The sequence below is a fragment of the Heteronotia binoei genome, chromosome 2, assembly GCF_032191835.1.
Source record: "Heteronotia binoei isolate CCM8104 ecotype False Entrance Well chromosome 2, APGP_CSIRO_Hbin_v1, whole genome shotgun sequence".
NCBI classification, from domain to species: Eukaryota; Metazoa; Chordata; class Lepidosauria; order Squamata; family Gekkonidae; genus Heteronotia; species Heteronotia binoei.
In genome coordinates this window covers 158,417,997-158,445,993 of record NC_083224.1, presented here as the reverse complement: position 1 = coordinate 158,445,993, position 27,997 = coordinate 158,417,997, and the positions used below count along the sequence as shown (strand labels likewise).

Genomic DNA, 27,997 nt, shown 5'->3' with positions numbered 1-27,997 from the left:
TTCTTCAGCTGATAAATTAGCCTGATAGCGTAAGAATTACTTCAGCTATAAAGCACACAGGTTGGGAGAAGACAATGCTTTTTTAAAAACCCACAAACAAACAAAAGCAGCAACAATTGTGCAACAGTGCAAGTTCCACCAGAGACATTTCCAGGAATCCTGCATGAATCATTTTTAAGCTCTGCCGTCATCCAACTTAAAAAAAAAAAGTTAATTGAGAAATATTTCATGACACTAGATAGTAAAGCTACTAGTGTGTAGATGTCATCAGATCTCTTTACAAAAAATTCCTTATAAACTAAGACTGCAATGCTAAGGACATTTTCCAGAGAGTAAACCACACTGAATAAATGGGGCTTAGGTAGTACACCTGTTTAGGATTGCTCCCTTAGTCATCCAACAAGACAGGAATCTGGATGAGAAGCTACTGGGGGGGGGGGGAGAATCTTCCTTAGCTACAGGGACTGTATTCTGCCCTTCGCTAACCTTTTTTGCTCTAACAGTCATCTTTGTGGGTTCTTGTTAGTAGACGATTAACAGCACAATACCATACATTTTTACTCATAAGTAAGCATCATGAGTTCTGTGGAGCTTATTTCCTTATAAGGGCCAGAATGTAACATAGGAGTTCCAGAATTGGAATTCCAGATGTGTTATTTTGCCCTAAAAACAATTGCTGTGGAACTCAATATGGACTGATGTCACAGTGCTGGTGGGGGGATTAACTCCATGCTGCACTGCTTTCCCAGTTAAAACTGTCTCTCCAGTTCACTTTAAACTGCAGTAGGGGAAATGACAGGTTTCCATATTATGTCTTTCTTTTTTTCCCTAACAGTTTAAAGCAGCTAGGAAAAATGACATGTGTGAGGCAAGGGTATCCCTAGCCCTGTGACCCCAGTCCATACTGATCTCTGTGCAACTGCTTTTGGGGGCCAAAACACACTTTTAAATACAGAACTTCTATTGATTTATATATTGTTCTATAATGCATCTTCTGGAGAATATAGTTAATAAGCATCTTAATTAAACAAAACTTAGTAAGCTTTAGAACATCCTTGTAAGGTTGGCCAGTATAATTATTTCCATATTGCAGAATGGGTGGGGACCTGCTTTTTTTTAAAAAAAAACCCGGCTTTCATGAGGCCATCTAATGATTTAATGATTCAGATTTGAAACAGGAATTCCCAGGTTGGGTACTATACTACACCAACCAGTGGCATTGTTTTAAAAAGGGAGAAGAAAAAGGTAGTCCCTTTTCCAGATGTTTCAGTCACATCTGATTTGAGTTCAAGAGCAGCTATATTTCTGGCCAACACACTCACTAAACACTGACTTTTGTTAGAAACACCTAAGTAGGTCTATGTGCAAGGGTTGTCAAATCTAGGTAGGGAAATTCCTGGAGATTTGGGGGATGGAGGGCAGGGTTTGGATAGGGAGCTCAGCAAGTTATATAAGGCCATAGACTCTACCCTCCAAAGTAGCCATTCTTTCCAGGGGAACTGATCTCTGTTGTCTGGAAATCAGGTGTGATTCTGAGACAGCTCCTAGCCCAATTTTGGCAGCTGGCAATGGCAAACCTACTATGTACTAGCAGGGGTGGAATTGTAGCAGGAGCTCCTTTGCATATTAGGCCACACACCACTGATATAGCCAATCCTCCAAGAGCTTACAAAAAAGAGCCCTGTAAGCTCTTGGAGGATTGGCTACATCAGGGGTGTGTGGTCTAATATGCAAAGGAGTTCCTGCTACAAAAAAGCCCTGACAATATGTATAAATGGTCGAACAAAATGGGTTTGATCCAATCTCTGTGCTAACTGAATGAGTCTGAGGAAGCAATCCTTGCCATTTTTCTTTTCCTTTCCAGCACTGGTTCTTGCCCTCCCACCCAAAAGCTACTCCTGATAGTTGTGAATTCCTGAGAATGTGTTCTAGGGGTCTGCAATGTGTCATGTGGGGAGAAACACTAGAGTGCATCTCCCCTACACTCTTGCAATAGCAGAGCAAGCAGAATGCAGTAGGGGAAAATTTCTATAGACTCACCCTCCACCTCCTGACTGCATCCCACAGTGTGGCCAGTGTGGTATAGTGGTTAGAGTCTCAGATTAGGATAGGAGAGATCCAGGTGTTTGAATCCTTACATTGCCATAGAAGCTTACTGCCTCACCTGCCTCAAAAGGTTATTGAAAAGATGGACGGGAGGAGAAAAGAACAATGTCCTAATTAGGAGAAAAGGCAGGGTATAAATGAAGCAAGTGAATCAATAAATAAGAAATTATTCTTGAAGGTTTCTGATCCTCAAGAATTTTTCTCCATTTGTGGAAGGGTTACATTTAATTGAATGTCATATTTTTTAAAAAAGAGTGGGATTATAGCAAAACAGAGCACTGTTTCCAACTCGCTCTGTTAGCATAAAAGACATTTTGCCATGGAAACTGCATGTGAACTAAAACAATTCATCCTAATACATTTTCTCTCCAAAAATAGTCATATCTGGTGGCAGGCAGTCACTTTTGCAATGTTTTCCCCCCTTCAGTTAAAAGTACACATAATCTTGCAGTAATGCAAATGATGCAATACCCATGCAGTGAAGGAAAAGGCAGTGAGTCATACTGGGACTCTCTTTGTTTTTCTTTTTCCACCTTGCTAATCCACAAGAAGCTGATCACTGCAAATTATGTCTGAGTCCAAGGTAACTAATGCAGCCTGGTCCTATTCATATGGGGAGGGAGGGATTCCACTGATTTCCACAGGATTTATTCCCAGGAACGACTATCTAAACTTGCAGCTGTATTCCACAGCACTCTCTTTCCATGAGGTTTATGTGGATGAAGAGGAAAACTACACCCTTGTCCTTTTCTAGTTGAGAAGATGTAACAAAAGAAAAGAGTGCAACAAAAAAGGCACAGGATATGATCTACTTTTTTTAGTACAGTATATTCCTAGGAAAGAGACTAGTCTTATACTTTTCAAACAGGGAATGCTTAAATGCAACTAAACAATGCCTGCAAGTTTGGATTGCACTGAGGGGACTTTCAGCCTACAATGGTCACACAGTGTGAAGAAGAGCTTGCACCATGGCACAGATCCTTCCTAAATTTTATTATACTCTGTGGAATCCTTCAGATGACCATATATCGGTATAGTCCAGGATTCTGTGCAAGCACCTTCCTAGACCAAGTAATTCAGTCACACGAATGTAAGCCCTAGTCAACCTTCTCATCAGATGCTGCAAGATGAAACTGGAGAGCCATCATGGTATAGTAGTTAAGAGCAGGGGTCGTTTTGTAGAAAAATAGGTGGTGGAGCTCATCCAGGGATTGTTATGAAGCTGCACCTACTATTCAATGGACAAGGTAGGAAGGAGGAGGTGGAACTCTCAGAAAGGTTCAGGTCAGGAGCTGTGCTCCTGTGAGCTCCTGCTGAATCCAAGGCCTGGTCAAGAGTGTTGTATTAGGATCTGGGAGACACAGGTTTAAATCCCCACTCTGCCATGGAAGCTTGCTTTGTGACTTTGGGCCAGTCAGCCTAAACTACAGCGCAGGGCTGTTGTGAGGATAAAATGGAGGAGAGGACAATGTAAGCAGTTTTGGATCCCCATTGGGGATAAAGGTGAGGTATAAATGAAGTAAGCAAATAATTGAATAAAACTGACAGATATGTGGGGTGGCTGCATTTTTCTTCTCTCCCATTTGCTCCTTAAATTGTTGGTATGACCACCATTTAGGGAAGGAATGGAGGACCATCTATAACCCAGACATTTCACTTGTTCCACACATGAGAGTGCTTCCACACTGTCTTCCGTGTGCCTTTCATTACTGCCACAAATGCAGAGCCATTCACATCTGCAGTGGAGTGTCTACATGGCAATTTCCCCCAAACGTTCCTTGCTTTCAGCACCACCACCACCTGGCCACCTCTCCCCCCGCCCCACTTGCCTGTGGTGGAGTTTTAGTTTGGTATCATGTTTAAGAGCAGCGGACTCTATTCTGGAGAACCAGGTTTGATTCCCCACTCCTCCATGTGCAGCCAGTTGAGTGACTTTAGGTCAGTCACAGTTCTCTCAGAACTCTCTCAATCCCACCTACCTCACAGGAGGTACATTCACACTACACTAAAAAATGTGCTTTGCAACTGGATTTTTACTTTGTAAGAACAGCAAAAATCCATTTGCAAAACACATTGTTTTGTGTAGAGTGAACACATCCAAGGTGTCCGTTGTGAGGAAAGGAAGAGAAGGAAATTGTAAACCACTCCGAGACTCCAAGTGAAGGGTGGGGTATTCTTTGTCTTCTTCTTTAAAGGATAGTAATTTACATTCCACTAAACCATTATAAGAAGGAGGGGGGTGTTGATGGACCTGGAAAAAATGTTCACCTTCCTGTTCACACCAGGGCTGTGCTGTGATATTTCAGAAAAGCTCATCCCATATCAGGTATAGGAAAGATTGTAGCAAAGCAGGGGGGAAACTTGAAGGTGCCTAAAGTCACAGCAAAGGGGTGAAGACACTGAGAAAAAGACTGGTCTTGTTGGGGAGCTGTGGTGGTACATGAAAGTAGTCTGAGCAACTCTTGATTGATAAAGGGGCTGCTGGACTCAGACTTTGTTGTGCTGTTTCAGATCAACATGGCTACCCACCTGAATCTGTCGGACTAAGAACTGGAAGATCTGGGTTCAACCCCACCCTCCTTTGTCATGGAAACTTAACTGAGTAACCTTAAGCCATTCACACACATTCTGCCTAGTCTACCTCACAGGGCTATTGTGAGAATAAAATGGAGGAGTAAAACATTATGTAAGCTACTTTGGCAAGAAGGTGGGGTATAAGTGAAGTAAATACTTAGATAAAGGGTTTATAGTATCGCTACCATTATCATGAGGTGAAAAAATTAACCACAATAAATGCTTATAACAAGCATTCCTTTTTTTACTATAATCTTGACTATCCCCATGGAGCTCCTGAATGAAGTCATAATCATGTGGCTTTGAAGATCTAGTTATACCACAGTTGCTCCAAACGAACCAAAGTTACTTCCATGCAACAACAATCTTCTTTTGTGGACTTAATGATGCTGGGAAAGCAACAGCATACACACCAGCAACCAAGCATCAAGACACCAATTCTCAGTTTTTTTCCTCCATAACTTTTGCACCAACTGCTATCACCTCCATGCCTCTGCAGGGTTTTTAGGGTTCTGGGGAAGAGGGCTTTTAAAGAAATCAGTAGTGAGTTTATAGCCATAGCTTCAAAAATATAGTGTAATAGCAACTACAGATGTTACAAGAAAGTGGGTAAGATGCCTGCTAGCGATGGTAGGGAGTAATAGTGGGTATAAAGCAATAGGAAAGGGAAATGGCACTGATACAGGTAATGTCCACCTTCTGCAAATTCCCACATAAATAGTATGCAAACCCACTTTTGATTCTGTGGTTCCTGGAAAGATTGGAGAGAAAGTTTTCAAAAATATCACAGGAAACCGGGAAAAACCATGGAAGGCGAGAGAAGGGGAACAAGTAGAAGATGATTTTGTGTGGATGCTCCAAAAAAATATCCCCACTTCAGGAGAACTAGGAGAGCAGAACAAAACACTACTGTGGAAACACCCAAAATGGTATCCTGGCAGAAAATAAGACTCCAATATTTCACAAACTAAATTTTTTACAAACAAAAGAAGATGATGGCACCCTGTACAATAGAGACACTGGAGGTCTGGCAGAGATCAGAGGACCTGCAGTCAAACAAGGGGCTATATTAATGGCATTTCGGGCAACAGTTCTTAGACGGTTAAACCTTTCTCTTTTGTCCATGCTGACCAATACTCTTGGGCAACTATATTTCATATTCTTGTAATTTCCAGACTGCAGATAAATCATAACAGTGGACTAACAATACTGCCCTGACCTGGATATCCCAGGCTACCCAATCTCATTAGATCTTGGAAGCTAAGCAAAGTCAACAAGGAAGTCCAGGGTTCCACCTCTGAACGTCTCATGCCTTGAAAACCCTCTGGGGTCACCATAAGGCAACTGGGAGTTGACAGCATTTTCCACCACCAGTGATACTAAGGCAGCAGCCCTTCCAGCCTCAGCTGGGACTAAGGCTCACTGAACTCAATATAAACATACATGGAATCAGGCAGGAATTTTATAAAGATTTCACTTAAATGAAACAAAACTATTTCAGATCAAGAAAAGCCACATAATTTATTTCTCTAAGCTCATAAAATGTAAAACATAATTATAAAATCACAATAATGCATTGTTCCTCATCAGCAAATTCTATTGGAAAAAGCTTTCGTGATCTGAAAGGAAATAGACTGTACAGAGCAATTTATTAGTTGATAAAAATTGGCACTTATAATCTACTTAAAAAGCAAAAAAATAATCACATGTAGACACATTTTAAAATCACCTTCTGGTTATATATCCATCCCCATCTCTCTCAGCACACATCAAGGTCAGGGTATTTAGAAAGTTTTGTATTTAGAATGAATAGGTCTCTTGAAAGATTTCCCAGTGAATGTGAACAAAATGAAGAACAGAAGTGTTAAACAATTATAAGCATTGCTAAGCATTTACCAAGAAAAAAATTACATTGTTTTTGCCCTCCAACCAGGCAATTTTGACATGTTTTCCCCAAATCTCCCAGAAATTGGCAAGGGTGTTTGCATGCCGTTTTTAGAGCAATTTCCTTGTGAAGAAATATATTTATTTCTGGTAATGTCTGTTTAGAAATATGCAAGCTTAACAGGAGAGCAGCCAAGCAACCAAAGTTAGTCTTTATTTTAAAAGAATCTGTTTCCCACAAATCAAACAACATATGCTTCCTTTGCTGGCTGTATCCCAATTAACTCCCATCTACTCCTTTCTATCAAGGAAGCTGCAAAGAGGGTATTCATTCTCCTGGTTGTGGCATTAAATATAGTGAAGTGTGCAGGAAGGGGAGGGGAACATCTCTAACAGCTGGGAGCATGTGGTGGACACACACCAGGGAGCTTCTGCATCACTTGCAGCTCCCCAGCTTGTGCCCAAGAGTCAGAAATGCACGTCTCCCCTTCATGCAGGAAAGACTGATGTATGTACAGCAAATCCATTACTTCTTGTGCATGAGTGCGCGCATCACCTGAATTAATGCACACCTACTGATGTTGTTCCATGTTCATAGGAAGGATAAGACAATTCACAAAACAAGCAGGCTCACAGTAGCAGCTTGAAACCCCTGCATATGGCCAACTAGTCCTATATAGGCACAACCATAAGAACATAAGAGAAGCCATGTTGGATCAGGCCAACGGCCCATCAAGTCCAACACTCTGTGTCACACAGTGGCAAAAAATGTTATATACACACATACACTGTGGCTAATAGCCACTGGTGGACCTGTGCTCCATACACTGTGGCTAATAGCCACTGATGGACCTGTGCTCCATATTTTTATCTAAACCCCTCTTGAAGGTGGCTATACTTGTGGCCGCCACCACCTCCTGTGGCAGTGAATTCCACATGTTAATCACCCTTTGGGTGAAGAAGTACTTCCTTTTATCCGTCTTAACCTGTCTGCTCAGCAATTTCATCGAATGCCCACGAGTTCTTGTATTGTGAGAAAGGGAGAAAAGTACTTCTTTCTCTACTTTCTCCATTCCATGCATTATCTTGTAAACCTCTATCATGTCACCCCGCAGTCGACGTTTCTCCAAGCTAAAGAGTCCCAAGCGTTTCAACCTTTCTTCATAGGGAAAGTGCTCCAGCCCTTTAATCATTCTAGTTGCCCTTCTCTGCACCTTCTCTAAAGCTATAATATCCTTTCTGAGGTGCGGCGACCAGAACTGCACACAGTACTCCAAATGAGACCGCACCATCGATTTATACAGGGGCATTATGATACTGGCTGATTTGTTTTCAATTCCCTTCCTAATAATTCCCAGCATGGCATTGGCCTTTTTTATTGCAAACGCACACTGTCTTGACACTTTCAGTGAGTTATCTATCATGACCCCAAGATCTCTCTCTTGATCAGTCTCTGCCAGTTCACACCCCATCAACTTGTATTTGTAGCTGGGATTCTTAGCCCCAATGTGCATTACTTTGCACTTGGCCACATTGAACCGCATCTGCCACGTTGACGCCCACTCACCCAGCCTCAACAGATCCCTTTGGAGTTCCTCACAATCCTCTCTGGTTCTCACCACCCTGAACAATTTAGTGTCATCCGCAAACTTGGCCACTTCACTGCTCACTCCGAACTCTAAATCATTTATGAACAAGTTAAAAAGCATGGGACCCAGTACCGAGCCCTGCGGCACTCCACTGCTTACCGTCCTCCACTGCGAAGACTGCCCATTTATACTCACTCTCTGCTTCCTATTACTCAGCCAGTTTTTGATCCACAAGAGGACCTGTCCTTTTACTCCATGATTCTCAAGCTTTCTAAGGAGCCTTTGATGAGGAACTTTATCAAAAGCTTTCTGGAAGTCAAGGTAAACAACATCTATCGGGTCTCCTTTGTCCACATGTTTGTTCACCCCCTCAAAGAAATGCAACAGGTTAGTGAGGCAAGATCTTCCCTTGCAGAACCCATGCTGAGTCTTCCTCAATAACCCGTGTTCATCAATGTGCCTACTCATTCTGTCCTTGATAATGGTTTCTACCAACTTTCCCGGTATTGAAGTCAGACTGACTGGCCTGTAGTTTCCCGGATCTCCTCTGGAACCTTTTTTAAAGATGGGGGTGACATTTGCTACCTTCCAGTCCTCAGGAATGGAGGCAGATTTCAATGAAAGATTACAGATTTTTGTTAGAAGATCCACAAGTTCAACTTTGAGTTCCTTCAGAACTCTCGGATGTATGCCATCCGGACCCGGTGACTTATTAGTTTTTAATTTGTCTATCAGTTGTAGGACCTCCTCATTTGTCACCTCAATCTGACTCAGGTCTTTCAACACCCCTTCCAAAATTAGTGGTTCTGGGGCGGGCAAAAAGTTCTCGTCTTCTACAGTGAAGACGGAGGCAAAAAATTCATTTAGCTTTTCAGCCATTTCCCTATCCTCCTTCAGTAATCCTTTTACCCCATGGTCATCCAAGGGCCCCACTGCCTCCCTGGCTGGTTTCCTACTTCTAATATATTTGAAGAAAGTTTTATTGTTGGTCTTTATGTTTTTTGCAATATGCTCCTCATAGTCCCTTTTTGCCTGCCTGATCACAGTCTTGCATTTGATTTGCCACAGCCTGTGTTCCCTTTTACTAATCTCACTTGGACTGGTTTTCCACCGCTTAAAGGAGTCCTTCTTACCTTTTACAGCTTCCATTACTTTATTTGTTAACCACGCAGGCCTTTTCTTATGCCTGTTTGTGCCTTTCCTAACTTGTGGTATGTATTTTATCTGAGCTTCTAGGATTATAGTTTTAAATAGCGTCCAAGCTTTCTCAAGGGTTTTGACCGTATGTACCTTTCCTTTCAGTTTCTTCCTCACATGCCTCCTCATCTCAGTGTATTTACCCCTTTTAAAGTTAAACGTGGTTGTGGTGGTCTTTTTGGACAACTCCCTATTTATACAAACGGTGAAATCAATAACATTATGGTCACTGCTCCCAAGCGGCGCAATCACTTTTACATCTCTCACCAAGTCTTGGGCATTACTTAGGACCAAATCCAGGATCGCCCCACCCCTGGTAGGTTCTGAGACCATCTGCTCCATAGCACAGTCATTGAGAGCATCAAGAAACTCAATCTCTTTCTCTCGACCAGAACACATATTGACCCAATCAATCTGCGGGTAGTTAAAATCACCTATTACAACACAGTTTTTACGTTTAGCCGCTATCTTTAAGCCTTCCATCATATTATAATCGTCCTCTCTCTTTTGATTTGGTGGGCGATAACAAACTCCCATAGTTAAATTTCCTTTTGGGCCCTCTATTTCAACCCAAAGCATTTCTAAAAGTGAATCTAATTCTCTGATCTCAGCCTTACTGGACCGTATATCCTCTCTGACATACAGAGCCACCCCACCTCCAACCCTTCCCTCCCTATCCTTCCGATATAGCTTATATCCAGGAATCACCGTGTCCCACTGATTCTCCTCATTCCACCAAGTTTCTGAAATTCCCACAATGTCTATGTTTTCTCCCAGCACTAAACATTCCAATTCACCAATTTTACTTTGAACACTTCTAGCATTTGCATACAAACATCTATAATTTCCCAGGCGAGCTAGGCCCGCCACCTTCCTCCTGCCGCCTCGAGACACTGGCAGACAGTCCATATTGTTTGTCACCTTCACAGTGGACAACTCCGGTCCGTTACCCGGTAGAAAAATAGCAGCTAACCCTTCATCTCTTTGAGACGAGTCCTCCCGAACCAGAGACATTTCATCTCCTGTCGGCTTTCCCCCAAGATTTAGTTTAAAAACTGCTCTGCCACCTTTTTGATTTTAAGCGCCAGCAGCCTGGTTCCATCCGGGGACAAGTGGAGACCGTCTCTTTTGTACAGCTCCCGCTTGTTCCAGAAAGCATCCCAGTGCCTAACAAACTTAAACTCTTCCTCCTTACACCATCGTCTCATCCACACATTGAGACTTCTAATTTGTGCCTGTCTCTCCTGCCCTGCACGTGGAACAGGTAGCACTTCCGAGAAGGCTACCTTGGAGGTCCTGGCCTTAAGTCTCCCGCCTAGCAGCCTAAATTTTTCCTCCAGGACCTCACGACTGCATTTCCCCACATCGTTGGTGCCAACATGCACCACGACCACAGGCTCCTCCCCAGCACTGTCTATCAGTCTATCTACTACACGCGTAATGTCCGCTACCTTCGCACCAGGCAGGCAAGTCACCATACGGTCAGTACGCGGTTTCGCCACCCGGCTGTCTACTTGCCTAATGATCGAATCACCAACTACCAATACCCCCCCTCTCCCCCTGCTCAGGGATGGTTCCTTGGCGCGAAAGGATTCCCGCTCACCGACCGAAGAAGAGGTCCCTTCTGAGGGCGCATTCCCCTTATCCTCAGCACGGTGCCCTGTTCCCTCTCGACCCTCACGCTCTCTGGCAGCAACGGGGCTGCTACGTTCAGAGCGGGGCTCATCTAATACGCCCCCGAGAGTCTTCCCCAAGTGCCTAACTGACCGTCTCTGCTTCTCCAGGGCAGTCACCTCGGCCTCAAGGGTACGAACTCGTTCCCTGAGGACCAGGAGCTCCTTGCATCGAGCACACACCCAAGACTTCTGTCCTTTGGGCAGATAGTCATACATGTGACACTCAGTGCAAAACACTGGAAAGCCCCCAACCCCCTGCTGGCATTCTATCTTCATTGTATATATATATATATATATATTAAAATATACAGTCCTCTTTAAATGCTGTTTAAGTGGCTCCCCTTCTGGCGGGTCAACTTACCTAAACTTACCTTATTGGGAACTTACCTTATTTGGAGAACAAGGAAGCCAGGGATCTGGGTTCCTGCTCCTTAGAGAGCCCCTAGGCGAAGAGCCACAGGCCAAGGCGCCTTTGGCAAGGCGCAGCTTAAAATGCAAAGAGGTGGAGCAGGGCACTCCTCAGCAATCACTCTCAATCAGCAGCAATCACTCTCAATCTCTTTCACCCTTAAGGCAGTCAACCAAACAAAGAGCAGTCAACCAAACAAAGAGCAGTTCCCCAGCTATCACACCTTAGAATTTTAGGCAGCCCCACAAACCTTAGAATGTAGTCCTTCAAAACTCAGAAATTCTCAGCAATTTCTCCAGCTGTCTCAGCTATCAGAGCTGCTCTGCTCCTCCCAGACCTCTGTGAGATGTGCTCAGCCTTTGGCAAGGCGCAGCTTAAAATGCAAAGAGGTGGAGCAGGGCACTCCTCAGCAATCACTCTCAATCAGCAGCAATCACTCTCAATCTCTTTCACCCTTAAGGCAGTCAACCAAACAAAGAGCAGTCAACCAAACAAAGAGCAGTTCCCCAGCTATCACACCTTAGAATTTTAGGCAGCCCCACAAACCTTAGAATGTAGTCCTTCAAAACTCAGAAATTCTCAGCAATTTCTCCAGCTGTCTCAGCTATCAGAGCTGCTCTGCTCCTCCCAGACCTCTGTGAGATGCATCATATTATCTTTGGGGATGTGGGGGGGATGTTATCACAAAAGAACAAAAGCTTTATCCAGGGCTGTTTGTAAAAAAAGCCCAGAAGGTACTCATTTGCATATTAGGCCACGCCCTCTTATGTCACCACTGTTTCACAGTGTTTTGTAGAAAAAGCCCAGCAGGGGCTCATTTGTATATTAGGCCATATCCCCTGACATCAAGCCAGTCAGAACTGTGTTCCTGCTCAAAAAAAGCCCTGGCTTTATCTATGGATCACCAAGAGGATTCTCTCTGAGTTTAGTGGAAAGGGCTATGCTCAAATCTTTCAGCCACAGGCAAGGAGCAGAGACACACAGGAAATGTAAAGCAGTCCAGCAGCAATTGGCATAGGCTGTAAATTGGCACTCAATCAGGAAATGAAATAGCATACAATAAGCCTTAGTGGTGGTGTTGCAGCTTCAAAGCTAGGTTTGCTTCCCCTTCACACGTTATAGGGCTCTTCAGGTGTTCTGCAGAAGAGGAAAAAAACCCTGGTTTTATCATGGCTATTTGGTATGATAGCTATATGCAGGCCTGAGTGGGAGCTCACAGAAGCACAGCTCCTGAACCTTTCTGAGAGTTCCACCTCCTCCTTCTGAGAGATCCACCTCCTTGTCCATTGAATAGTATGTGCAGCTGCATAACAATCCCTGGATGAGCTCCACCACCTACTTTTCTACAAAATGACCTTTGGCTATATGGAAACTCCTTGCTCAGAGAAAGCATTCTCCTGAATTCCAGATTATGGGGACAAACAAACGAAGAGGCCGATTGTGAGCTTCACTGAGGCATCTGGCCAGTCACGGCTGCAACGGAATTTGGGCTGTCCTAGCACTGCTGTCTGCATTCAATAGAAAGCTTCAGTCAATTACTGTTCTCTGGCTAATACATGTTAAATTCACAATTTACATATTAGGCATAAAAAGCCTAACATGAAATGACCCGTAGATGAACTGATATTGTCCCATGATCATCATAATTTGGAGTACAGGATGTTTATGAGTGAAACTTCTATATCTAAGTCTAAAGAAACTTTAAAAGGCTGGCTTTTCTTTGAAATTTCACAAATTAACTTTTGGCATTTTTATTTAAGGGGAGGGGAGATTATTGCAAACTAACTACTAAACCTACATTGCTCAAATATGGTTCAAACCTTAGGTCAAGGAGATCGCAGTATTACATCCCAACAGAAAATGTGTTTCCATACTCCAAAATAGCCACTTAAGCAAGAATGTGGAAAATGATTTATTTGAAGCTAGATCTTCACCTGAGCTGTGTCATGACTGCACAATCATTCATGGAAAGACCATTATGTTTAGATTCAAAGAAAAGAATACTAATGACCAAAACAGTTGTGAATATAAAAAAATTACATTTCTAAATTTTAAAAAATACAAAAGTTACACCAGAATCTATTCCTGCCATTTGCTTGTTTGTTTTGGATAGAAAAAAACCCAGGTGTATAAAACTAACACAAGAGAGGTGGGATTTTTATTTTGTTATACACTGTGGCACTGATCAAGCTATAGGCATGGGCCACTAGAGACAGATCACAACTTGCAACTCCAGCTGTTGTTTCACAACCCAATCTGCATCAAAAGAGGCATTTAGCCCGTTCAAGGGAGATGGGCATCCAGCAGAAGCCTGCTTGGCTCATGCAGATGGATAGGGCTAAGCATAGGCTTTTGAAACTCAGGACGTTATTGATGCTTCAATTAATACTTTCCATGCCTGGCCCTGACCTAAATACCTAGGCAAGCCTGATCTTGCTAAATCTCAGAAGCTAAGCAGGGCCAACCCTCGCATATACTTGGATGGGAGACCTCCAAGGAATACCAGGGCTAGGATGCAGAGGCAGGCAGCAAACCTGAATGTCCTTGCCTCCCAACCCCAATAGGGCTTGCCAGAAGTCAGCCATGACTTCCAGGCACACATATACAACATTAAAAAAAAAAAACTTCTCCATGCCTGGACAGAGGTTTTCTCATAATGCTAGGTCCTACTAGGATCATAAATGGTTACTTTCTTGAGGAAGTGCAAAGTGCCAGGCAATACACTGTTTACACTCTTCTAAGTCTACTGAAGACAATGACTTCACTATTGGCCTTTCAACTATCAACAACTAGAAGCCCATTCAAATTCTGCCTCTCCAAATGATCCTCCTTGTCGACTCCCATGATACAAAAGCAAAGGTAAGAGGAGTACAAAATTATAATCACCATTTTGTGGATTCATCTTTGCATTCTAACTCATTACATGGATTGAATGCTCAGGCTAACTGCATACACAGAGGAGAAATGTCATGATTGGAAAAAAATTATCTCTTTTTTGTGCCTGAACATAGTAAGGTAACATGCCAGAGAAGGCTAGACTAGAACTCTTTGCTCTGATCTGCTGATATTAACATTTCTAACAGATGTAATATTCCTTTATTAGACCCTGTCCACCTGCAGTCTAAGGTGAACAGGGAAAGTTACACTGCACAACTGGGCTGTGACAAAATATATTATGTTGTGCTACACCTCAGAATCATAGAGTTGGAAAGGACCTCCAGGGATAGTCCACAATCCTGTACAAGGCAGGAAATTCACAAGTACCTCCCCACATACACACACTCAATGTTACCCACTTCATGCCCAGAAGATGGCAAAAAAAAAAAAATCTCCAAGATCCCTGACCAAACTGGCCTGGAGAAAATTGCATTGCTGTCAGGCGGTCATCTAGCCTCTGTTTGAAAACCACAAAAGGAGAGCCCACCACCTCTCAAGGAAGCCTGAGGAACTGCTCTGTCAGGAGGTTCTTCCTAATGTCTAGCCGAAAACTCTTTTAATTTCAACCCGTTGGTTCTGCTCCAATCTTCTTGATTGATCATTCACTGGCTAGATGTATGTAGAGAATTAGTATCCATTCTACCCCAAGGCCTTTTTCTTGTGGCTCCCAGCAGTGTTTATCTAGTTCATTTCTGTCGCAGCTCAACTCCAAGGAGCTCAGGCCAGTGCACGTTTCTCCTTTCCCCATTTATCCCAACAGCAACCCTGTGAGGTAGGTTAAGCTGATCTAGAGTTGACTGGCCCAAGAGATCACCCAGCAGGTTTCATGACAGAGTGTGGTTTTCAGCCCAGATCAGCATTTTAACCACTGTACCACACTGGCTTTGGCTGATCCCAAGGCAAGGACATACTGGGAGGGGGGAAAGCTTTGGACAAGGACCCTGCATCCACAAAGGAAGGAGGGAGGGAGCAAGAACTAGCCAGCCCTGCAACTTGGGCAGCTTGGCCGGCACCTGCCGCTGCTATGCTGGACCCAGCCATCTGCCAGCTTGCCCAGGTCATGTGCCGGCTTCCCTTGACTGGGTGTGGCTTGGCAAGGTGAGAAGCCACTTTCTTCTGGCCAGGGACAACCCACCTAGGCTGAGACTGGCTAGCCATCAGCCTACCAGAAAATTCTTCAGTGGCTCCAATAGCCAGTCCTCCCCTATCCCAAGGATTTTGCCATAATCACCCTATGATACACCTCAGTCACTTTTTCCCAAAAGGAAAAAAAAAACCAGAAGAGGGTCTTTATGTCCCACTTTAACATGTTCAAAATAATAAAGGCTTTATCACAGCACTCCCCTCTCACTCCCCACATGAAGCCTGCTGGGTGACCTTGGGCCGGTCACAGTCCTCTCCTAACTTTCTCAGCCCCACCTACCTCTCAAGGTGCCTGTTGTGGGGAGCAGAATGTAAGCTGCTTCAAGTCTCCGTAAGGTAGAGAAGAGCAGGGCATCAAAACCTATTCTTCTTAACATTTTATTGAGCTATGTACATTAAAAAGAAATTGATTTAAATAGGGAGTTCCAGACAGGAATATATGAATACATTTGCTAGCAAGTGCAGGTATTCCCCTAGCCTCTCTGAAAGTCAGATTCCAAGTTGTCTAACTCCAAAATTGATTGCAATCTCATAAAAAGGAGAGGTTCTAACCTTTCAGAAAATGAGTAACTAGGTTAAAATCCCCCTAGACTAATATCATGTAGAGCTCATATTAAAGCTAAATGTTTAATTAAGAATACTCCGGTGAAGCATTTTTATACAGCAATATAGAGAGAGAGACCTGGGACGCAGGGGAATTAAAAGAGAGAGAGAAAGATAAGGCAGACACGAAAAGAAAAACAAAAGAAACCTTATAAAGCTCTTAGACCTGCCCATTGGACCTACTGGCATTGTGAGTTTAATCTGCAGCACTGAGACATATTTTTCTACAACAGGTGGAACCATCTTCAACTTCCTCTCTTTTGAGTGCTCTGTTCATTTCTGATACATCCTAATTTAGAACAGTAAATCCACAGGTGAAAAGTACAGAACAAATGAGGTAGTAATGGGGTTCTATCAGTTTATTTACAGTCACATTTAGATATTTTGCAGTTGGTACTAAAACAAATTAAAATGAATAGAGATTAATGTAGAAATTGTTAGAAACTGAAAATATAACACCATTGACTGAAGCGGATAGGCATAATCAGCCTAAAAAACTCACTGTCACCAGATGTTGCAAAGCCAACCACCAGAAAGCACTTCCCAAAAGAAAGAGTTGATGAACATCTCAAACAAAAATGCAACCCAACACAATTTTCTGAAACAATATACCACCAGATATGCTGGACCTTAACAATACTGCCATCAGGTTCTGCTAGTGAAACTCAAAAACATCCATGCCCCACCATTCTCAACAGACTCAAGGCCAAGCCACTGGTCTGTCCCAGCATAGCAATTCTTCTCATAACCTTCTCAGCAGGCAAGTGCTGTAGATTTTTAATGACAAAAATTAATAATTGTATTATTATTGTTGTTTTGTTGTTGTTGTTATAAAATTACTATAATAATAAACAAACATAAACAACAAGATGAAGATGATGAAGAGGAAGAATTTCTGTTCTGCTACCGTGGGGAAAACCTCATCCATCCCTCTTTGATAAGCACAGGCTGATACAACCCTGTACCACACCAACCTCAACTGCTCTGAAGGCCCAAAGCCCTCTGTTATGCCGAACGTGACTGGCTCCAGGGATTCTGGCATGATCGATACATAAAACAAACTGAGGTGAAAACAATGCAAAGGTACCATTTCAGACAGTAGACAGGGATGTTATTTTGGAATGCACTAACCCAAAGGCATGAATTTTTTAAAAAATAGCACTCCAGGAGAAAACACTTCACCACAACCTTATTTTCTGTTTGCAAGCTTTTTTTTAAAGAAATGTTATTCACTGTCTGCAGTGATAGCCCATTTTCTACCACTACACAGCTCTACAACCTCATTTCACTACATAAAGAACAAATGTCTAGTATCTGTTACTCCACCATATGACAGACAAGAGACAAGAGTATGGGGACAAGCAAGCACTCAGTTGCAGAGCGCTTGCATTGCACATAGAGGGTCTCAGAGTCAATCCCTAGCATCAGTTTGAAGGACCTCAGGGAACAGGTAATGAGAAAGGTCTTTCTCTATATGATAACCTGGAGAACTTCCTCCAATCAGAGTAGACTGCATATTTAATTTAGATTTGTGAATCCCTGAGAACTCAGGGCAATGAACAACAAACAACAAATATATACATAAAACAGCTTCCAGCAATTTAAAATTAATTTAAACACTTAATAGATGGTGTTAATAATTTGAATTTCAGACTGTCACTGCCTCATAGATGGAAAAGAAGAGGGAGGGAGGGGGAAGGCAAAAGGGGAGGTGAGGGGAGTGCCAGACAAGATGATACTTGTCCCTGTCCTCAACCAAAAGTCTGGCAGAACATCTCTCCTTTGCAAGCCCTGGGGAACTGCATCAGCTCCTGCAGGGTGCAAATGTTATATGGCAAAGTTCTACCAGGCAGGGGCCAGGGCTGAAAAAGCCTCGGCCCTGATTGAGGACTGCCAGGCCTCTTTGGGGCTGACGAACACCAGTAGGTCGTTGCAAGGCTCTTCCGGGGACATACTGAAGAAGGCGGACTTGCAAGTACATAAATCCCAGACCATTCAAGGCCTTAAAGGTCAGTACCAAAACCTTGAACCAGTGGTCTCAGGTAGCATAAGGTAGCATTTCATTAGTGTTTGGTCACATGTTGTAGCACTGTGCCAGTAGTAAAACCTATCTAGTTCCATTTTAGGCACATAGACAGTTGAATGCCAGATTTTAGGATTTACTAAGATTATTTCTTAGTTGCCTTTCCAGGAATCTGCTTGAGGGGGATTGAGTTATTTGCTCACTAATTGCTTCTAAGTATAAGAGCAAGATTATCTTGAAAACCCAATTAACAAATTATATTTCTCCAATTATTTAATGCCTCATAAATATTCAATTTAATATTCATGTCTAATATTTTAGCTCACTAAGCCACAGGAATCTAGTAGAAGCTGGCAAAGCACTAGAAAGTCTGAAGATGCAGCAAAAGAAAAAAGAAAAAGAAAAAAGAAACTCTAGACTTAACATTAATTCCTGTAACAAGCCAATGGCTTGAGAATCTATGATGTGATCTGCCCTGAGCCCGCTTGCAGGGAGGGTAGAATACAAGTCTAAATAAATTATTAGTTAAGTCACACAGAACACAAGCCCAGCCAAAACAATCCTGTCAGGGCAATCAATACTGGTTTGCAAAAAACAAAAATCCCTTAACATCGCTTATACAGCAGCATACTTGGGAATTGTGGTCTCATGGAAAGTGCATATTCATAAGGAAATAAATGCTAACAGCAGCACAAGGAACAAGAGTAAGTTCTGGTACATGTAGAAGCAAAACAAACAAAATAATGTATTCAAATACTGCTCAATGCATTAATGTATTGATAAGGTCAAAAGAAATCCACGAGAAGGAAATGAATCAAAAACTTTTTAAGGATTTACTAAGGAAGAATCATTCATTCCTCATAGGTCCAAACCACTACCTGTTAATCATAGCTCCCTGGAATTCTATGACAACCCTTTTCCACAAAGCAATGAGTGGCAACCATTCACTTACATGGGAGAAAGGAAAACTATCACGTTAGGCAGTCCCTATCACTGAGAATCAAGTGCTGAGCTATTTCTATAGTCCCACTTGTGCTTCATTAGCATAGCCCAATTCTGCATCACAGCAGAGACTGTGACAAAATGTTGGGAACCACATGTCTATAGCACATTTTCCAGAGCCAGTGTGGCATGCTGGTCAGTGTCAGATTAGGACCTGGGGGGGGGGATCCATGTTCAAATCCCTACTCCACCACAGAAGTTCAGTAGATGACTTTAGGCCAGTTACACACAGAGAGCCTACCCCACTTCACAGGGTTGTGATGATAAAATGGAGAATAGAAGAATGATGTGAAGCCACTTTAGGTTCTCAGTAGAGAGAAAGATAGGGTATAAATTAATAAATGAGTCAGTGGAATAGACTGATTTTATTTAAAATGTTGTAACTCATCACCAACCTAGGCGTAAAAACCCTTAAGATTCATATTCTGCCACCTTAGGTCCATTCCCTTCAAAAACCTTTGGTGTGAAAATTAGATTCAGGTTGGCAGCCATGTTGGTCTGAAGCAACAGAACTTTATTGGTCATAAAGGTGTCACTGGACTCAAAACTTTGTTCTGACGAAACTTAGTTAGCTTAAGCAGTGCCCACTCATTCTGGTAAGGGTACAAATCCATAGAATGAAAGAGCACCACTCTCATACCCAGTACCTGTACTCGGGGCCTCTGGCAGAAGTCAAGGAGCTTCAGACCAACACGGCTGCCCACTTGGATCTATCCTCCTCCTCTTTATTTTTCCTCTCTCCTTCGCCCCCCTGCGCAGCCTCGCAGCCTCCTCCTCCCCATTTTCACCATTTTAAGGCCGGGAAAGCCCCGCCCAGGCCAACCCCCCCTCCCAGGAAGGAGGCAAGGGCAGCATCTCTCACCGCTGCTGCAGTGGTTTTCCCAGCCAATCAGCTAATCAGTGGCGGGGGGGGGAGGTCGGCCTGGGAGGTGCTTCATTGCCCCTTCCCCAGCCTTAAAATGGTGAAATTGCGGGGGGGGGGAGGGTTGGCGAGGCTGCGGGGTGGCGAGCCTGCATGCCCCATTGCAAACAGGCCATGGGTTGGGGACCCCTGCTGTATAGCATCAGTTAGAGCAAGCACAAATGGGTAACACTGGAGTAACAACACATGGCAACACTTTTCCTAATAAACCAAACCGGAAATTTTGTTCTTGGCATGTTTGGGTTTAAGAATGAATCTAGAAAACACTAGATTTTCCAGACTGTAAGATGTGACTCGCCAGTGTTAGCCTTGGCTCTTTTAAACCACCTGAACTCTTTATGTATGTTAACCAGCAAAGACAGTTAACCTTTAAGAATTAGTCTGTGTAGTCTGCTGTCCAAGCAGCAGATCATGGACTACATTACATCTCATTTATAATATCCTCAAATTATATCCAAATAAATTTGCCCTTGATTCTGCTACTGCTGTGACTGGAGGATAAAGCAATGCACTGTTAAGTGATCAGCTGGTGGAATTATTAGTTCCACCTACAAGTGCAAGGAACAACTGTATTTTGCTCTATTTTCTGAATTTTTCATAAAAAAAAAAAGCAATAGCTATCACGAACATCTTATAAATGAAAGAGCAAGTCTGCCCATAAAAACCATAAGCCACTTCTCCTTTTTCCACAGTTTCTCCCATGGAACAGTACAATCTGTGGAATTAAAGTATAACAAGGGAGGGAATTTGGTAAAAACTGCTCTCTCCCTTTCACAGGTGGAACCACCTCCCGCACGTACATGAACAGGTTTGGAGTCAAGCTTGAAAGAGAAACACTATACCAGCACCCCCACTTATAAACAACCAGTTATACTTTTGAGAACAGACCTTTAATATGGCAAATAAGAAAGGAATGGCAAAATCATATACAGAACAGTTTATTATATAAAGCAGGGAAAGCCAATGGGACTGAAATTAGTGCTCTACTCCACCTCCCAAACATGATCACTGCAAATTTTTTTAAAAAGAACTCCTCCTGGGCAGGATTGGGGGTGGAGGGGAACCTGCAGGTAGAACTTAGTTGCACACCCAATTCCCAATTGCTTCAGTGGATGCATTATCCCTAGGTTCAGTGCAGGCAATACAGTACCTAGACTGTATCAAAACATTAAAATCTAAAATTCTAATCCTGAATTGTCGCTGACACTGCAAATTAAAAAAAAATACCTGCCAGTTTTATTTCTTGTATGCTAATACTGGAACGAATGTTTCAATAAAGATACAATAGTCAAATAGAAGATGCCATTTCAAAACACCACAGAATAGAAGAAAATTTTCACCACAGAGTAGGAGAAAATATTTAAATCTCAAAGCAACGAAAAAATCATTTTTATTGTTCACCTAAAGAAGTTTTACAATAAAAAATACTTTTAAAAGCAAGCAAGATACTCTATTATTGTTCTATTGTTCCAGCAATTTAGTTCAAAACATTTTAGGGATTTTTTTTCTTTTTGACAAAACCTTCAGAAGTGTAATACAACAGCATCACCATTTCTTAAGATTTTTTTTGAATAAAAATTTTAAATTGGTCACAGTCTAAACCAAACAATCCCAGAACATACACACTATCCAGTACACACAATATAAAGAAAGTAAATTATAACTGCTGTAGAACACACACTCACCCCCCACCCAAACACACACACACAAAAATTAACAGAATTACACAGTGGTTAAGGTACACTCCATCCCTTGGTGACAAATTGTGCTCTATGCCTAAATGGCAGGGGAAATTCACAGCACTAATTTGAAGGACAGGAAATACATAATCAAATGAATATATTGAAGTTGGATTTAATTAATTCTGCATTAGTAAAAAGATTACTATTCATTTGGTGAGCAGAGACAGAAAGAGAATGGGTATGTTGACCATTTGTGACAATTTTTAAGGTTTCATAGTTCTTGCAACACCATCTTCCAAACAGAAGTGTTTCACACTCATACTTTATTATACATGGAAGCCTAGAGTAGGCCAATTACACAATAAGACTGTGAATAACCACTGGTACTTTTCTGCCTTCAGAAAGTACACAAGACGGAAACATCACCAAAAGTACATTAAAAAATAAGAAAATCTGCATAAAGGTCACCAAAATTACATTTAAAAAAACAAAAGAGAAAAAAAATCTGCAAAAAAAGTGGTTCAGGGCAGTGCAACTGCTTTTTAGCAGTTTTAAAATAACCATCATTTTTCCCCCTGGTAGATTTCCATTGCTCCACAGGCTCTAATCCAGATATCATAAATAATGTACCATAAAATATACATGAATTTGAGCAAGTTTCTTGGAAAGGTTCTGGTGACAATAAACCACACAACACTGGTCAAATGGTTCACACATCCAGTCTCTGAATGGAACTGAAACCTAGGCCCAAGACTGAAATGTGTTTTTCCGCACATCCTTATAACCACACATAATCTTAACCCATTTTAAAAAAAAGCTGCATGTGGACAACGACAACTATGCTAGCAGATCCTGATGCAGATTAGGGGCTGTATTTATGTACAAATGTGTATCAGTTTTATTATATAGAAACCTTCATGGCCTTCTAAAGTAAAGGGACATTCCAATATTTTTAATTGTTCAATTTTGATGCCACAAGACATCAAAAAAAATGTAAGTTATGTAACCTTCTGGAATGTATATCCTTTAAAATTCTAGCTGTTAAACTAAAAGGAAGCGGAAAGGACTGCGGAACATGAAGGATAAGCTTGGTGGGGGGAAATAACAGCTGATAAAAGGTAAAAGTCCTAAGATGCTAATGAATATTTAGATACAGGGAAGAAAAGGACAGGAGACCAATTGAGGAAGGCTATTTTCAACCATGTATAATAAATAATTCATCCAAAAAAGTACATAAATTATGACTAATTTTGGTTGGCATTCCAATGACATTAAATTGCAACTTTAAAATTCCTTCTGTGGATTCTGCTACTAAAATCTCTTCATAGAATTACAGTATTCAGAAACAATGAGGGTGGACATTATTGGTTGAATTAAAGCTATCATTCCAGGCTTATACCAAGGATCTGAGAATATCTACCCGCCAGTCTGGAATGAGTATCATCATCTGGAAGAAAAAAAAGTACATCAACAACTATCTGTAGGTAGCAATTTTCTCAGAGTTTTGTATCACCTAGATATGAGACAGCAATTTTTATAATGTCATAGATCCCTTTCTTAAATGGTGAAACAGATTTGCCACTTATTTGTAAATTGGAAATTCTAATACACTAATCAGGTACAGAATCTCCTTTCTTCATTACATTTTCCTGAGAGTAAAGCAGTTAAAATAAACCTTAATCCTAGGAACAGTTTTTTTGTTTGTTTTTTGTTTTTGCATTTTCAACTTTTGGGCTAATCCCTGACAATCTAAATATGTAAATTTGATTGCTAAACACTGTCACATGAACACAAAAAAATGCAAACTATTAAGTCTATTGATCTGATTAAAAACCATAATACAAACTGATCTAAAATTACATTAACACCAACCAAATATGAAAAGTTGCATTGAAAGGGCGTGTTACATTATTTTGTATTAGGATCACATAGAAACATTCCAATGGCAGTGTTATCAAAATAAAAGAAATACATTAAGACTACCCCAAAGCCTAGTCACCTTGGAACCTTACCGATAACTTTGGCTAGTTGGGGTCTTTACTCTTGTACTACATGGCTCACTAACATCAGACATTATATTTGTATACCCTGAGAAATCTGATACTGAAGTCCTTACTCTATGGTCCACTTCCCCATTAGAGTTAGCAATAAAAGTCATTGGCACCCTGCTGCCCGTCTTAAACTGAGAACCAAATGCTTGTGCAAAGGTCTCTATCTGGTATGTTGCTCTATGCTCTAGGTCCTTCTGAGGATCTATCTGGTTAGCTAGCTCCTGAGATGGTATTGGAAAGCTTGCTGAAGATTCCAAGTTTTTTTGTTCCTTCTGGCTATTCAACTTTTGAGATGTAGACTGATAGCCTGTTGAAGCATCTATGTTTTTCTGAGAGTCTATCAGATCATCTAGTTCTTGTGAAGGAGTCAACTGTTGATGGGTTGCCTCTAAAGCAGATAAATAAAAACCAGGCTGAGAACCAAGCAACATCCCAAAAGGAGGCTTTGGCAATGCAGATGGCAACACTGAGGTAACAGATTGGCTGAAACCACACTCAAGTGGAGATGTAGTGTATATTTGTTTGTCCTGGAACAAACTATGGTTATGAAGGCTTGAAGACAAACTTACAAATTGGAAGCTGGGTCCAAAAGCAAAACCAGTGCTATTGGTTGATCTTTCAAAAGCCTGTTGGAGGTATTTTGAGTATTCTTGCAACATGCTTGCTTTGTCACTTGAAGTCTGAGTTCCAGGACTCAGGTTCTCTTCTTGAACCATCTCTGTATGTTCTCCAGAGGCATGCAAGTCCACTCGCTGTTCAGTAATGCTGAAGGGATCTTCCTTCTGGCCTTCTGACTTGTGAGCATACTGCTCTAGAAGACTTTGCAAGACTTCATCAGGAATACCAGATTTGTCATGACAAGATTTGATGTCAGCATTTAGAGATGAGTCAATAAGAGATAATGGGGTTTCACTGTCCATAACACTGACACCTGCAGACTGAATAACAGACGGTTGGGAGGCCATATGCCCAACATTTATAGAAAAGGCACTGTTACTGCTGGCAGTTTGCAAATATCTTCTTTTCTTTGAAAATTGCATGGCATCATCATAATTGCTACTTATTTGACCTGGTTTACCACCTGCAGCTTGGAGAAGACCAATAGCATCTATACTGGTATTTGAAACTAGGCCAAGAGAGCCACCTGGTTTTCCAGACAACTGTTTTTGACCAAGAAGGTCTGGTAACGGTGACACAAAATTAAGATAACTCTTGTCTGCACCCTTCCTGTTTCCCTTTTTAAACACTAATTTTGGCACCTTTTTCTGCAGCTCTTCTATCCCAGTGCCAATTAAACCACTACTGGAAGACACTACAGGAATCTCCACCGCATAATTCTGCAAGGTCATATTAGATGCAATCTGAGACTCAGATATTTTATGACACGGTTTGTGTTCTTTGTTTTCTGTAGATATACTTTTTGCTTTGCTTTTTCTCCTCGATGAACCTGTATTTCCCTGAGACAACACAGACAAGTTGCCCATGCTATGGTTTGATGGCCCAGGATCCAATCCAGCACCTGCTTTCCCTATGGCTTCTCCACACGTACGTCTGTGCTTCAACAGTCTATCAGTTCTTGAAAAATACTGCTGACAGGTTTCACATTTGTATGGCTTTTCTCCGCTGTGCGTCCGCTTGTGTCTCTCCATGTGATACTTCTGGATAAACTTCATACTGCACTGGTCGCACCCAAACGGCTTCTCCCTGCTGTGGATCTTTTCGTGTCTCTGTAGTAAATACTTCTGAATGAAACCCATGCTGCACTGGCTACACTGGAAAGGCCTCTCACCGGTATGGATGAGCACATGCCTGCGCAGATGATAAGAGCTCCTAAAAGCAGCACTGCAGTGTTCACAGACATGAGGTTTCTGGCTGGGGGACAGCATGGCAGCTTCTCCATCTCCTGCCACAAGGGGCTTGGACGAAGCACTCGGCTTCCGCTTGGCTTTGATTCCCTGAGATTCTGACTTTGGCCTCTTCATCTTTCTGGCCTGGGCATCATGCTTGGGCTCATCCAAACCAGCAGGCCCCACCTCACCACCCGTCCTGATGCCCAGCAGCAAATCTCCTCTGTGGGGATGGTGGTGCAAGTGGTGGAAAAGGCTGAGGTCCTGGATGACACTCGGGCTGGCCCCTTCCACTCCGCCACCGACAGTGCCGCCGCCAAGAGTAGGGTGCCGCTCCTCCCCGGCTATCCCAAACAGGCCCCCATAGTGGTGGTGATGATGGTGGTGGTGGTCCTCTTCCTCCTGGTCACTGGGCTTCTCCTGCTTGATGTTCACCAGGGACTGGAAGAAGCCCCAAGGGCTCCTCTGCGAGGCAGAGGCCGAGGAGGGGGCGCTGAGAGGGAAGCCCCCCGCCGGCTCCTTCTTGAAAGTCATGCCCTGAGGGTGGGGAGGTGGGGCGGGGGGGTCGGCGGCCGTTGCAGTCGTCACGGTGGAGGAGGAGGAGGCAGAGGACGTGGAAGATGAGGAGGAAGATGACGAGGAAGAAGACGAGGCAGGCGTCAGGCCGCAATGCTGGGGGGGCGCGGCCGGGCGGGTGAAGCTGGTGACGGGCGGCAGACGGTGGTTGAACATGACCATGCTGGGGGGGAAGGTGGGCTCCATCGCCGCCCTCTTGGAGGAGCCGCCGCCGCCCAAGAAGCCGCTGCCCAGTTTCATATTCTTCCCTCGGGGGATGGGGAAAGCAGCAGCAGCAGCGGCGGCGCAGCCGGGAAGGGCGAGACTGAGGAGGCGCGGCCCTCAGCGGTGGCTGCTCTGGCTGCCGGACACCGCAGCCGCTCGCTTTTCACTCACCCGCCCGCCGGCTGATGTCTGGCTGGCCGGCCGGCCCGCTCTCCTCTCGCTCTCTCTCTGGCCCTTCTTCAGCGCCCGCTCGCCCGGCAGCCGCCAGCCGGGCGCATCCTTCGTCGTCGCTCGGCCCCACCCGGCCCAACCTTCGCCTCCGCCGCTGTTCTCTTTTACGGCCGCCTCCAGTTAAAAATATCGCCGACTCCGCTCCACAATGGAATTAGCAGAATCCCCCCCCCTCGCCGCCGCTCTACTGAGGCCCACACTGCACATGCGCCACCGCACGGCATGCTGGGGAGGATTGCCCAGGCAGGAGGGCAAGAGCATGGGGGGAGTGAAAGGGCGCAGGCGCGGATGGACCCCCTTCTTCGGGGTTTCTTTCTCTTTTTTTTCTGCCCGCCCCTAGTCTCTGCATTTCGCCTTCTGGTTAGCTAGTTACCTCACTGGTTGATCAGTTTCGCTCCTGGCACTCGATCGCCCTGAACTGCGCACGAGAATAAATACAGTTATTTCCCTCTCCTTCCCCCCCCCCCCCCGCGAGTGCAAAAGGATACAGGCTCACATACGGTTAACGTGTATTTGCGTTTGCGGGTGGGGAGGGTAAGAGGGATTACATTAAAAGCCGTTTTCCAGATGCAAAAAATAATAATAATAAAATCGTTCCCCTCCTACTCCTAGACGCGTGAACTTTGAAGTCCTATTTATTTCAAGGGGCTGACTCCCAAGTCAAGATGATTACAACCTTAAGATTCCTATTATTGGATGCATTCTGGGGAGAGCCACAAACTTCAGACAAGGAACTGGGCTTTTGGTTAAAGAATGTCATTGGGAGAAGCAACAACTTCTTGTTGGCACCTTTAAGACCTAACGAGTTTTCTCTTCAGATATATTTAGCTTTCTTTTTCGTCTTTGTCAAGGGCTCAGAGCAAGTTGTCGTAATGCATCCTTGTCTCACAGCATTACTTTGGAGTGGTTGAGAGAGAGAAGGAGAATATAAGAACTTGTTGGTCTTCACGATGCCGTAGGACTCCTCTTTATTTTTGCTGCAAATATGCTCAATCCGCTACCCCTTCGTAAATGTAGCCAACCACTGACTGAGGTACATGACTGAGCAAGCATTTATATTGCCAGACAGTGATTTAAATATCTAAAAGGCTGCCACAGACAGATTAAAGCAGCTGGAGGCCAGGAAATACTTCCTGACTGAAAGGCCAGTATTGAGTAATACAACAAATTACTATTAAAGTTGCACAACCTCTTCCTAAACAGTTCTTCAGAGGAGATTGGATAAGCATCTATCAAGGACTGTTGGTTGAACTAAGCAACTGTTTTAATTGTTATGCTGTGGCTTTTTTTAAAAAAATATTGTAACCCACCTTGAGGTTTTGGGGTGGGTGAGATACAAAC

The 27,997-nt window shown here is 43.1% G+C and overlaps 1 protein-coding gene across 1 annotated transcript; it reads right to left on the bottom strand.

The window, feature by feature from the left end:
- Nucleotides 1-21,432: 21,432 nt before the first annotated feature.
- ZNF281 (zinc finger protein 281) lies at nucleotides 21,433-26,881 on the bottom strand. Its single transcript, XM_060232346.1, has one exon. It carries the CDS (start codon nucleotides 26,459-26,461, stop codon nucleotides 23,756-23,758), a length of 2,706 nt encoding a protein of 901 aa, XP_060088329.1. The 5' UTR covers nucleotides 26,462-26,881; the 3' UTR covers nucleotides 21,433-23,755.
- Nucleotides 26,882-27,997: the final 1,116 nt, after the last annotated feature.

Bases quoted from the DNA above. Each gene is read 5' to 3' on its own strand.
- ZNF281 (XM_060232346.1), bottom strand. From the start codon at position 26,461: ATGAAACTGGGCAGCGGCTTCTTGGGCGGCGGCGGCTCCTCCAAGAGG.